At 37.6% G+C, this 14,554-nt stretch overlaps 1 protein-coding gene across 1 annotated transcript in view; it reads right to left on the minus strand.

Annotated features, from left to right (window-relative positions):
• Window positions 1-14,554, minus strand: part of ACAD9 (acyl-CoA dehydrogenase family member 9) — an 84,248-nt gene that overhangs the window by 44,996 nt on the left and 24,698 nt on the right. Inside the window, exons 7-8 of the mRNA XM_033926152.1 lie at window positions 11,463-11,634; window positions 2,046-2,119 (exon numbers count right to left, since the gene is read on the minus strand). Coding sequence (XP_033782043.1) covers window positions 2,046-2,119; window positions 11,463-11,634 — 246 coding nt within the window. The remainder of the gene's footprint in view (window positions 1-2,045; window positions 2,120-11,462; window positions 11,635-14,554) is intronic.

The following is a 14,554-nucleotide window of genomic DNA, read 5'->3' on the forward strand; positions in this document are numbered from 1 at the left end:
ATATCATAGTGACTTATGACATTTATTTGGCTAGTGTTTTATTTGGCTAGTGCTAATATTCTAATTGTTTCTAATTGTTGTTAATTGTCTTTATTTTTAATTACCATTGTTATCATTGCTGTATATCATAGTGTTTTATGATTTTTATTTGGCTAGTGTTACATTTCATCCCAAATTATATTAATCATTTTAATTTTGACTAAGTTGTATGTTTATGATGATTTTTATTGTTGATATGCCTTTTTTTATGTCCCTTGATAGCTAATCACCCAAGGCTTTTTTCTTTTGATAATTTTCTGCTTTACCAAAATTGGTATGTATCATATATTTACATTATTCAATTTGTTTTTATTGGTTCTTCTTTCTTCACTTTCCTTTTTTTATTTCCTTGGTATATCTTATGTGTTTCTCATTAGATATATATAGATTAATTAAAAATTAAATTATCCATCATATCATTTATTCTTTTTATGGAATATTTTTCCTTCTTTCTTTTCTTTCTATTTTTTAATATAATCTATTTTTTTAATTGAATAAATTGGACCATTATTGTAATTAATATATTGTTTTTTAAAAATTTTTTTTTTTTTTTTTAAATATACTGTATTTTTAAATATGTTTGTTTTAAATATTGTATTTGTACCTATTAGGACCCCTGACGAAGGTTAGTCCGAAACACGGACCGTGTTGGGTCCCTCACCTGGTAAAAGGTTTTTAACCTAAATTTACTTGTCATAATAAAGCCTGCCTGCATCGTGTACAAGGTCTGCAGTTTTTTGCTTTGTTTGTTCTGAATTACAGGACAGCCCAGAGGGATGGGAGGCGGAGCAGAAAAATTTAAATGAGGCTCTCTACACAAAATCTTGATGTGCCTATTGCACTAGAAAGTGCCTTTACATCTTGAGTGTCACTCCCTTGGCTCTTTATTGAATATTCTTATCCCTTCTTCCAGAGTTTAGGAGACTACCTAACCTTAAATGCCATTTTCCAACTTAATAAAATTGACAGAGAGAACATAAAAAGTGACACACAGCAATGCCCACTGATTTCTGGCTTATATGCCTAGTAAATAACAAAAAAGAAAAAAATATATAGTAAAAACACCTATCATAAGGTTACTGCAATACATCCAAAGTAAATTGTGGAGAAAGAAAGAGAGACCTCAGAAACAAATATGCTGAGGTTTACGGGCATATTTGCTTCTGAGGTCTCTTTTCTCTCCACAATTTACTTGGATGTATTGCAGTAATCTTATCATAGGCGTTTTTACTATGGGCTCCTTTTACAACACTGCGGGAGAGATTTCAACCGCAGGTTGGCAAGGTAAATGGAATTCTATCAGCGTCAGAGCATTTACTTAACCAGCCCGCGGTAGAAACCTCGCAGCTTTGTGAAAGCCAGCGTGTTTTTCCTTTTTTGCTATTTACTTATATGCAGAGTGTCATCCATAGGCAGAGTGGTTCGAGGGTAACCTGCTGCAGTTTAAATGGATCAAAAACAAAAATAAACTCCAAAAAACCTGCCAAAGAAACTTAACAAGATTCCAGAAAAAGAGAGGCAGTAAAGATCAATCGGTCCTCGAAGAGACTTGTGAACACACAAACAGTGAAACTCCGAAGAGTAGTTAATATAATATAATTTAATTTAGTGAAGGAGTGCCCTCAGTGTGATAAAGTAGCGAAGGGAGCAATACTCCTACGCTCACATCATGAGACAAGGACAACCAGTCCCTGCCCCCACACCATCATGGTGTGCAAATCAATAAGTGCAAAAAGTGCAAAAAATAAAGCACAAAGCAACACAAGTGAGGTCAATCAACAGTCTTAGAGAACCTCCCCCAGAAAACTCCCACAAGAATCAAATGGAAGCACAGTGATCCCACACACATGCAGCATAATCACCTCAAAACTTAAAGAAACCAGCAATGCGCTATGCTTCAACTTACTTTGGGAAATTTTAAATCAAGGTGAACTCAGGTGACTAGTAATGAAGATTTATTTCAAGTTTTTGACAAAGAAGAAAAAACAAGACTTCTCTCAACTCACCTTAAATCCGCCTCCTAATTCTCCAATTATATTCTCCACTGGAACTTTTGTGTTTTCAAAATGAACTTCAGTGGCTAAAGCATTTAAAAATGAAATTGTGTTACTTATCTAATCAGGAACCGTTTCAAGTGTATTTAAAATATCTGATTTGATCGCAAAATCCAAATCCATTGCGATTTACACTTAGTTATAAAATTGGGTTACAAAAACAAAAAAGTCATTAAACTAGACAGTTTGTACTATTTTAACAAAACAATACATGTGAAAAAGGGAGGGAAAAAAATTAAAGGATTAAATACAATTCATAAACAAATAGAAAGGGATAGGTAATGAAACAAGAGGTTGGGGGAGGTTACCCCACTTAATTTTTGCTTACCAGCACTACTAGTCCACTGTAAAGTAACCTTTGAAATGATTCAGTTAAAAGCGTCCTTAAAAAGCCAGATTTTTAGAAGACTTTTAAACTTACTAAGTAATTTTTCTTCTCTTATATTGATTGGGAGCGAGTTCCAAATTTGAGGGGCTGTAACAGAAAAAAATCGCCTCCCTCCTTGAATAAGTGAATTTTAGTGAAGGGACTAAATATAAAGATTTTTCTTCAGATCTTAATGATTTTGTAGGAGTATAAGGGATTAGAAATCTTTCTAAGAATGCAGCAGCTTTGTTTCTTAGTATTTTATATGTGAGTAATGCTATTTTATATGTAATTCTGTGATTTACAGGTAACCAATGCTTTCCCTTTAAAAGGGGAGTTACATGATCAAACTTTTTTCTTTTAGCGATATCAAAAACAGCAGCAATATGAAACAACAATTTTTCTGGTTACTAATTTTGAAATGGACTTTTGATGCTCCTTTTTATGTGTTAGTTTTGAGGGGGGGGGGTTGTTTCATAAGCAGCCCAGATTAAAATTTTATTTTTTTCAAACTCAATAGAAGTTGAAAAGAATTATGACTTAAGGGATCAAGAAGGTCTGTTTTGTCATTAAAAAAATAGCTCTCAGAAAATTTGACAAAACTGGATCAAAATTGGCACATGGGAAAACCAGTGAAGACAAACAAGAGTTCAAAATAGGCCAGATCTGGGGGTTCCAGAGAAATAAGTCCTCTTTCCTTCGCCCCACCTCAAAGAAAGATACATATTTTTGAAGGATTGCTTTTGTTTATTGCGGCCAACACTCATGTTAGACCTGTTTCTGGGTATATTTGACCTGCTAATTCCAAAAACGGCACCAGCTTTCTCCTATCAGCTCTAGTTTTTGATATACAGAACATGTGCCATATACCACTCCTCACTGCCATTAAAAAAAAATCAGAATATTTTAATGTAGTGTTTAAATTAATATCTTTTAAGCATGAAGGAAACATTAAAAAAGGAAAAGAAAAAGTGTACAACATGAAAATCTACTTATTTCATACCAAAAGCACAACTGACCCGCACACCACTCTCAACAACGGTTTTCTTGACCTATTTCTCACTCTCTTCAGGTCACTCATTTTGAACCTCTTGCAATCTTTTGTAAACCGCATAGAACTTCACGGTATTGCGGTATATAAATTGTTATTATTCTTATTATGATACAAATTTTCCAGTCATTCAACACACAAGAAGCTCCTTTTGTAAGACTTCTGCGTGGGGGATCGGCCAGGACAATCCTACATAAGATTTCAACAATAGTCTGCCATCATGTGTGCATCCCATCTTCCTTGGTATCTGGCTTCCATTGTTTTTATGGCTTAGTGAAATCTTTCTCTTTGCTTAAGTCACCGAGGTTCTCTGGAAAGCGATCCAAGTGACTGTGCAGATAATGGACTTTTACACTCATGTTACAGTGAAGTTGCCTGCCTTCTTATTGCCAAGGAAGTTTTTCACAACAAGAACAAATGAAGACCAGGCACATGATTCGATTTCATTCATTGATGCTATGAAATGTGGGCCATTTATAACTTGTCTAATCCGTGGACCGTTGAAAATTCCTGCCTTCAGTTTTTCCACGGTAAGTCCAGGTAACTTAGGCGCTATGTATTCAATGCACAAACCGTCTTTATTCAAAGCCTTTACAAATTGTTTCATCAGGCCTAGCTTTATATGCAGTGGTGGCAGTAGGATTCTATCCCTCTGACACCAATCTTTTTTTGCCCAATGTTCATGTTTGGCTCTACTATCCCAAAGGCATAAAAAGCAAAGATACTTTGTGTAGTCACTTTGTTGACCAAGAAGAAAATGAACCATCTTCAAGTCTACACAAATCACTCATTGATGTTCTTGGTAATTTATCTTTTCTAAGACTAAAGAGATGGCCTTGTAGTCTTCTTTCATTCTAGTGGAGTGATCAACTGGAATAGAACCATATTTATTGCTGTTTTTTAAAAGAACACATTTTAAACTACGTTTTGAACTGTTGATGAAAAGATGCTACTCGCTTGGGTTATATTCTGAAAGACTCATTTTTTTCAGAATAGCAGCAAGTCCCTTTCTCTCCTTCGATAAAAAGTAATTTTTGTTCCAGGCTTTTCCTTTAATCTGGAGGCAAGCAATTCAGAAGACTTCTTGGAAAGATTATGTCCCCGATCAGATCACTCGAGTTATTCTGGTTAAAATGTTTACTACGTGAAGTTGTTTGGGAATCACTGTCACTACCACCACTTTCTTTACCTTGTGCAATATTAGAAATGCAAGACTCATCCTCTGAGAGTTGCAATATACACAAAACAAAAATGTGGGTAATTTAAATACATAAATTTCCCATTCAAAAAAGAAAGCTTGTTATGACATCCTGTTTCTGGAAAAGAGATCTTTTAAATAGCAGTAAAAAAAAAAAAAAATATATATATATATCAATAAATTCAACCATATCTAAGAAACTAAAGCTGTTGTGGTCTATCAAATATCACCCAATAAAGAGTGTACACATTTGAAGAGCTGGGACATATATTTCTTTATTCCAGAAGAAAGAGACCCGACACTGTCAGTGTTTAGGCTCTTAGCCTGACTCAGGGGTCTGACAACAGAATGGACAAAGCAAAAAGAATCTGGGTAATCCAGTCAAAACCTCACAGGTATGAATGGAGGGAAGGTGAATCAGCGCCCCAAATAACTCCAGGGACAGGTCAAAAAACCCAAGGCACCAAGAATTTTTTTTTTTGTTGGCCTGTGTTTTTGATTCATACAGACCTGTGATTTCAACACTTTTTAAATCGTGTTATTTGGGTTCCTTGAAGCAGGCCACGAAACATGGCCCATGTTGGGACCCAGGAGAATTTGGAAGATAAGTTTTAGCTTTGCACATTTTCATAATACTATGAATGCTTTTGAATCATATGCTCGGAAGTAACTGTAATAACAAAAATATGCAAAGATTGGATGGTGAGATCTAGCCTGTGGGCTTGGGCCTTCAAGTGGTGTCCGGGTCTCTGATCATATTTCAAATTTATATCCCGTCGATACAGAAATTGGTTATATATCATGGTTGTTATCTGGGAATATCAGGTTTATGTTCAAGATTACTTTCCCAGTACTTACTCAATTATTTTGTCAAAAGCAATTCTCCTTACTCATATTTGACTTAAATTTGGCTTTATCCTATGACACAGTGATTTTTGGAATGTGTATGAGGGCCAAATGCCAAATATCTGCAGCAAACAATAAATTATTGTTGATTCTTACGGGAGTGGGAATTCAACAGATAACAACTAATTGGAAAGACTGTTCTAGATTGAATTGTAATTTTTGGTGGAACTCAGTTTGTCATATGTATAAGATGGAAAGATTTCTTGCGATACAGAAGGGGTATTTTAAAAGATTTCAAGAGGTGTGGAGGCCATTAATTGAATATTATAACGAGTAAAGTTTATTCTTTTTCCTTAGGGGATAATATATAGAAATGGGATGGGATGGGAGGGAAAAATATTAGAAATATGTTGTTATGAAAAATAAGGAGATATATGTAATAGGATGGGATATTTATTGTTGTGCATTACTGGGTATAATAAAATGTTTAAAGTGTTTGAGGAAGAAGGATGGGGGGAGGGACAGATTTCATGTCAGATTAATTGTATTATCAAAAAGGGATGTATAATTATATATAAATTTGTAAGGAATATTTTATTGATATGGAAAAGGGTGGGAGGTGGGGGGGGGGAATAAAAACATGTATAATAATATTGTTTAAGAATGCCAAGTGTGTTATGTAAATTAATTGTAATAATACTGTACACTTGTTGAAAGAAATAAAAAGGAATAAAGATTTAAAAAAAAAAATAAAAAAATCACAAGTTATTGAGAAACAAATATTTGAGCTTGTGTACGCGCTTCTGATCTAGATTTGTTTCACTCCTGTTATTACTTTCTATTTATATAAAAAGCACTGGAAGAATAAAATGCAAAAATGAAAACAAAATAAAAAGAACACCATTCTCATGTGAAACTGCCATCTCGCTGATGCTTGTTCTAAAGTACAGTCAAACCTCGGCTTGCGAGTAACCCGGTTGCGAGTGTTTTGCAAGACGAGCAAAACATTCTCACAAAACTTGTCTCGCAAACCGAGTGTCAACTCGATTTGCGAGCACCCCCCCTCTGAGAACCGCCATCGTTCCATACCCCCCCCCCCCGCTCGAACCAGCAACCCCCCACCGCGCGAACTTGAAACTTACCGAGAATCTTGTCGAGAGGGAGAATTAGAAGGCCTTGAGCATGCGCAGATGCATGCTCAAGGCCTGGCAGAGGCAGGAAGTTCTTCAAGCGGCACGTCATGTGGGCTGCGTGCCGGTGCCAGACTGGGGAGGGGGTAAGTTTCAAGTTATTCGGGCGGGGGGTGCCAGTTTGCGCAGGGGGGGCAAGCCTTTGCGAGCGGGGAGGGGGGGGGAGCAGCGCCGCTGGCCTCGGGGGGAGGGGGAACGTATCAAACGAGTTTCCATTATTTCCTATAGGAAAACTTGCTTTGATATACGAGTATTCTGGAACCAATTATGCTCGTAAACCAAGGTTCCACTGTATCTTAATTAGTGACAATCGGACATTAAAAAAAAACACCCCATCTCTGATGATTTCAGCTGCATGGTGCTATAGAAGGAGCAGAAAGAAATAAAAAAGGAGCTATACAGACAGTCTAATTGAGACCACAAATCTATTGACCAGCCCCTCTGAAAGTCATTAACATGGATATATAACCAGACAGCAGCAGGGAGGGAGAACATAAGAATTGCCACTGCTGGGTCAGACCAGTGATCCATCACGCCCAGCAGTCCGCTCACGCGGCAGCCCTCTGGTCAAAGACCAGTGCCCTAACTGAGACTAGCCCTACCAGCACACGTTCTTGTTCAGCAGGAACTTGTCTAACTTGAATCCCTGGAGGGTGTTTTCCCCTATGACAGACTCCGGAAGAACGTTCCAGTTTTCTACCACTCTCTGGGTGAAGAAGAACTTCCTTACGTTTGTACGGAATCTATCGTCTTTCAACTTTAGAGAGTGCCCTCTCATTCTTCCTACGTTGGAGAAGGTGAACCACATGTCTTTATTTACCAAGTCTATCCCCTTCAGTACCTTGAATGTTTCGATCATGTCCCCTCTCAATCTCCTCTGTTCAAGGGAGAAGAGGCACAGTATCTCTAATCTTTCGCTGTACGGCAGCTCCTCCAACCCCTTAACCATCTTGGTCACTCTTCGCTGGACCCTTTTGAGTAATAGCGTGTGCTTCTTCGTGTACAGCAACCAATGCTGTATGCAGTACTCCAGGTGAGGGCGCACCATGACCCAGTACAGCGGCATGATAACCTTTTCCGATCTGTTCGTGATCCCTATCATTCCTAGCATTCTGTTTGCCCTTTTCGCTGCCACCGCACATTGCGCGGACGGCTTCATCGACTTGTCGATCAGAATTCCCAAGTCCCTTTCCTGGGAGGTCTCTCCAAGTACCGCCCCGGACATCCTGTATTCGTGCATGAGGAGGTAACCAAAGAGTAAAAAGGTTTAGGGCCATTGGTAAATAATTTACTTCATTCTGAAATATGTGGAGGCTAACTAACTCCTCTAGTGATCTATGAACTTTAAAAGCTGAAGTTCATTCCAGACCACTGAATTTCAAGGCATCATTCCACAGAGATTAAGAAACGGGTAGCATATGAAACTAAAATGTGCTCCGATAACAGAAGGCATCAACCAAAACAAATATCCAAAGAAGGAACCAGCCCTCGTAGAGAGCTGTAGATTAGAAAATCAAGAGACCCACCTTTACATCACATTTCTAACCATAAATACTCACTGTGACTGGTGAGGTCTAATCTAATCTAATCTTCAGTTTGTATACCGGGTCATCTCCCAAAGGAGCTCGACTCGGTTCACAATTGATTAAATTAGAATGACATAAGAATAGGCCTATGAGATAAAGTACTATTAGTATATCATTTCAGAGACAGCACTGGAATTAAAAAATATAAAATTAAAAGAATAAAAAAAATTAGGATATACTGTTACTACAGCACTTCAGTAGGTAAAGCTTTTCAGATATAGTGTAGACAACCAAGTTTTTAGATCTTTCCGGAATTGTTGTAACTGACCTATCAGTCTGATAAGAGTCAAGAAGCCTATTCCAAATTTCAACCAGTTTAAATGCCATAGATTTACTAAGTTTCCTAGCACATTTAAGTCCTCTAAAAGAAGGAAATGATAATTTATATATTGTTGAAATCCTCAAATAACAGGATCTAGTAGCATTCCAACATAAAGGGATTGAAGGGTCAAATATTCCATAAAGGAACTTAAAGATAACGCATGCACACTTAAACTGTATCCTATAACAAACTGGAAGCCAGTGAAGCTTTCTCAATAATGGAGATACATGATCATATTTCCTCTTTCCAAAGATAAGTTTAGCTGCTGTGTTGTATATCAACTGCAGCCGATCTAGACTACCCTGTTCAATATCCAAGTAAACAGAATTACAATAATCCAACTGAGCGAGCACAGTGGACTGGACCAGTTCTAAATAATGCTCATGATGAAATAGTGATCTAACTTTCCTCAGCATACGCAAGCTAAAGAAACATTTCTTTGCCAAAGAGTTTATCTGATCATGAAATGTGAGAGAAGAATCCAGAATACCACCCAAAACTCTGGAGGAAAAATCTAGGTGTAATGAGATACCTGATTTCAATGTAACATCAACAGGGAGATTTTCTAATCTAGGCCCGATCCAAAACAATTTGGTTTTAGAAGCATTCAGTTTCATTTGGATGGAAGTCGCCCACATCTGTACTTTGGAGATGCAACTGTCAATGCCCAAAACCAAATTACTAAGATTGGGACCGACTTCTAACAGAATGAAAATGTCATCCACATAAGTAAATATAGTCTCTGCAGAAGAAAGACAAAAGTTTTTCAATGGAACCTTGCAGCACCCCACAATCGGGTGTCCATGAAGATGAAACCTCACCCTCTAGACATACCTCATAGGAACGCAGCGAAAGGAATTTGCTACACCAATCCAGAACCACAGGATGTAAACCTATATCGGCTAACATACGAATCAAAATATCATGGTGAATCATATCGAATGCAGCCAACAGATCAAATTGTAACACCATCGCATATTTATTTTGCATCTGTAAATTTTGGATCTATGCAATTAATGACAGGAAAAGGGATTCTGTGCTGAAATTTGGTCTAAACCCATGTTGAAATGGCAACAGGACAGAGAATTTCTCTAAATAGTTGGAAAGTTGACTAGAAATAATTGATTCCTCATTTTTGTCATTAGAGGTATATTTGCAATTGGGCGATAATGAGAAGGAACTGAAGGGTCCTGATCAGCACTTTTCAACAAAGGCGTTAAAATTATGTTGCCCATATTCAGCGAGAAATGACCATTACTGAGAAAATGGTTTAATAGTAAAGTCAGCCAAGTAATAGCCTATGGAGGGATATCCCCATAGAGATAGGATGGAAAAGGATCCAAAGTGCAAATGCACCTCTTCAATTTTTCACATAATTTTAAAACTTGAAATTCCAAAACAAGGTCAAAGACATTCCAGAAACGGTCCACAAAGGTTAATGTTAACTCATTAGAGCACAAAGAGAAGTCATCAGGATTGATAGCAGGAAAGGTATCCCTAATGAGAGTAAGTTTGCTGTTATTGTTTTTGTATTTGTATTGTATTTGTTATTGTCTTGATGGATTTATCAAGTGTTGTTTTTGAACCTATGTATGATTTTTCTTGTACACTTGTTCAATGATTAAAAAGGAATAAAGAATTTAAAAAATTAAAAAAAAAAAACCTTTAGCAAACTCCTCAGCAGTTGGAATACAATTTGCTTCAATGTTGTTTTTAATGAAGATAATGAGCGCCAAAGTTTGAAAAAAGTGCTACATTGATTGTTTGATCTAGCTATCTTAATACCATAATAATTTTTTCTTTCAGTCCTAATCTCCTAATTATATTTCTTAATATTAACTCTCCAGATCTTCTAATCCGAATCTAAGTTAGTTTTTTTCCATTTCTGTTCCAATTTTCTACATCCCTGTTTTAACTCCTGGTGATAAACTGAATACCAGGGGGTTTTACGCAGAGGTCAATTTTCAATGCTTTGCTTTTAGATTTTATGAATATTTTCCATCAAATTTATGCACCTAAGTTTACAGCTTCTTGAGTGCTTTGCTGAAAATCAGTGTTAAATGCCTGCCCCAACTCTTCCCCCATGCTGCTCACTTTCCAAAATTTCACCATCTAGTGAAAACACACACCTAAATTTAGGGGCTCAGTTTGAAAATGAACTTTGCTTCAAGTATCCAAGAGTACAAACTCTTCAGAGAAGGGATTTATGGTACTTGCCTATAAGTCCTTGCTTAGTGCCATAATTAAGAATGCTATATAAAAACACCATCCACTCACTCACAAGCAGACAGGAAATATAGCACAAATGCAAATGCATTAAACAGTTAAAAAAAAAACCCCAAACAAACCAAAATTACAAAATACAAAACAACAACAAAAACTCAGACTTCTGTAGAGTCCACTCTGATAGCGGGCTCTTCTGCTAGATTTCCGATTTTCAAGTGAACGAGGCCACACTACTCATTTAAGTGGGCTCTCTGAACACTTTATTCTTTTAACCATAATACTTGAAAGGGGGGGGGGGGACAAAAAAAAAAAGTAAGAAGAGCACAAAAACTAAACTTCCAAAAACACTATCAGGAAGCAGTTTTATATATCATTCAATCTACCTGACCAGAAAAAAAAGTGGGCAATGACTGAGAGAGGGGGAATATAGAGCAGGTGCCTTAAGCAACTCAACATTCTGTAACCTCTCGGGAGACAAACAGCATAACTTAGCTAAAAACTGGCAATTTACTACTTTGCAAACACAACACAAAATTAAGGAAGCGGTTCAACAAGAAGATGAGATAACTCAAGAGCATCTTACTGTTAGAGCCACGGATGCCCAGTTTATCTTCTGGCTTTCCACTGGCGACTCCGCCGAATGCTTTCTCTACAATAAATGCTGTGATTTTGTCCTTAGTTTTTCCATCTTCAACAACTTCAGTTCTTGCAAACACAGTAAAAATATCTGCCAATCCACCATTTGAAATCCAAACCTGGAAGCAAAAAAAAAAAAGAAAAAGAAAATATCACAATAATGCATGTCAATAGATACATATGTTTTGTTAAATTGCTATTTTCCTGCGATTTACTTAAGAAAATACAGATGGCACATTTCCAGGGTTACTGCAATAATTAATCTTAGCGAGGAGACATATTGTAGAGGAAAAGAAACCAATGCCTTCTGGATTTTGCAAGAAAGTAATTAAGTAATAAAGGAAATCCCCAAACCCCTTCAGAAGCCTAGGAATACTTAGGAATGATTTATTGGATGGTACTGTACACATCTCTGGAAAATTGAGGAAGAAGAAAGAGCCTCTGTAGTTTGTTTTTTTTCAAATGAGATCTTTTTTAAAAAAAATTTAGGCATTAAATAGTAAACAGGCTGGGTGAGTGGTAGACGAAGGGGAGATGATGCAATATGACAAGCTCATCGCCATGCTCCAAAAAGCGCAGATACTTACCTGTAGCAGGTTTTCTCCAAGGACAACATGTATGTATTCTCACATGTGGGTGATGTCATCCAACAGAGCCCTGTGTGAACATTGTCTAGTATAGTATCGCTGTTTCAAAACTGCCAAGATAGCTAGCTCTTCAGGCAAACATGCGTAATTATGTGCACTTCCAACATATCAATACATGGGTAACCTGGCTTCACCACTGTCATTAACTGACACACCTACCAGCTGCCCAAAGTCAAGGATAAACAACTCTCCACTTAGATGACAACACACACAGGAAGCCCCATCTCAAATCCCCCTATTTATTGAAACCAGCAAGCACCATTAAAAATACAGTAGAACCTTGGTTTACAAGCGTAATTCGTTCCAGAAGCATGCTCGTAAACCAAATTGCTCGTATATCAAAGCGAGTTTCCCCATAGGAAGTAAGGGAAACTGGCTTGATTCGTTCGCACATCCTTCCCCCCCCCCAAGGCTATTGGCGCTGCTCCACTCCACTCCCCCCTGAGAACTGGCATCGCTCCCCCCTGCGAGAACAGGCATCCCCCAATAGCCAAACAGAAGCCTTACCCCCATCTGGCACTGGCACGCAGCCCACAGGATATGCCGTTGTACAAAGATCCTTCCTGTTGCCTGGTCCTTGAGTATCTGCGCATGCTCAAGGCCTTCTGGCTCTCGCTCTCTTCGAGATGCTAGGAGATCTCTGAGAATCTCAGAGAGAGTGAGAACCAGAAGGCCTTGAGCATGCGCAGATGCTCAAGGACCATGCAACAGGAAGGATCTTCATTCACCGGCACGTCCTGTGGGCTGCGTGCCAGATGGGGTAAGGCTTCTGTTTGGGTGGGCGGGCGAGGGGGTAGCGATGCTTGCAAATCGAGTCAACGCTCGGTTTGCGAGTCACGATTTGCGAGAATGTTTTGCTCGTCTTGCAAAATATTCGCAAACCGCGTTACTCGCAAACCGAGGTTTGACTGTATATAAAAGTAAATGCAGCACACATAAAGAGCCCCATCTCAAACCCCACTTATATAAACCAGTGAACACTGTTTCAACTGTAGATGTAAATAAGTATAAAAACAAATGCAGTATGTGACAGATCTAATGACTATCTTGATATGTGCAAGTGCACATAATTACACATGTTTACCTGAAGAGCTAGCTATCTTTGTGGTTTTGAAACAGCGAGTTACATTTCTATGACTTTTGGTTCGGCGTTGTTTGAAATCTTATGGAGGTTTACGTTGTGAAAATTAAGGTCAGGCTCCGTTCTTTTTGAGGCTGCTAATTGGTAAGCAGCGCACACAAACATTTGTCACGTGCAGCACGTTTATAACGCCTCACACAAAGGCAGACAGGAAGTGTCCTTGAAGACAAGCAGCAGCATGGATTGAGGTTACGAAGGGGGGAGATTCGTTTTTCACACGTACATTTTTGTGCATTTCTGTCCACAAAAGAGGATTGTCAGTTGAAAACTGTGTTCAAAGTAAATTGATGTGGGGTAGTTTGTTAAAAACAAATCGATTGAATGAGCGTACGATGTTGTAGTGTTCAAGGTAAAGTTGCTGTTTTTATTATTTTTATTATATGTATAGCAGTAAATTCAGGATATATTTTAGTTCAGATTAGTAGGTGTGGTGAGTCATTTGGGCATGAAAGGTACAAGGAATTTGGACGGGTCTATTAGTAACCCCCTTTTCTTTGTTTTTTGTAGTACAGAAATGTGGAATAATCCCCTGAAGAAGGTCCATGAGACTAGAAACGCTCCAAGAAGGTAGAGCGTCAGGTGTTTGATAAAAAGCCAGCATTGGATTTGGCATTCTGCCATTTGAGATAAGAGTCGTTGTTTCTACACGTCAGTTTTATGGATAGAAGTTTAATATATGTTCCATGCCATTTCCATAGTATATTGATTTTATAATAATAATAACTTTATTTTTTTCTATACCGCCACAATCTTACGACTTCTAGGCGGTTTACAGTGAAGAGAACTGGACAATCAGTAAATGACAGAATACAAATAGCGAAGATGTCACAATACAGTCAGAAAATTACAGAATACAATTAGTAAAATACACATATTTCTCAAGTTATCAGCATGGTGTTAAATCGTTTTAGAAATGGAAACTGATTAGGAGATAAATCTATTAAACAGGTTTTGATATAGATGATTGAAAAGCATTACCCATACAGGATGTGGACTTGAAATAACATCCAGGTTATAAAAGGTCCTATGAACTAAATTCTCATGTTTTATGATATATCAAGCTCCTAGATGATAATTGATCTGGGTGAGATTAAAATGTGGTTTTTCATGAGAGTTAGAAAGAAGGCTTTAGTTAGTTTTTGAATACATGAGGTTTGGTTTGCAACTGAAGTGCATTGGTGGTATTGCGATTGTCCATTCATCCCTATTTTTACTATTTGGGTTTTTGCCAGGTACTTGTGACTTGGATTA

The sequence above is a fragment of the Geotrypetes seraphini genome, chromosome 17 (genome assembly GCF_902459505.1).
Source record: "Geotrypetes seraphini chromosome 17, aGeoSer1.1, whole genome shotgun sequence".
Taxonomy (NCBI): Eukaryota; Metazoa; Chordata; class Amphibia; order Gymnophiona; family Dermophiidae; genus Geotrypetes; species Geotrypetes seraphini.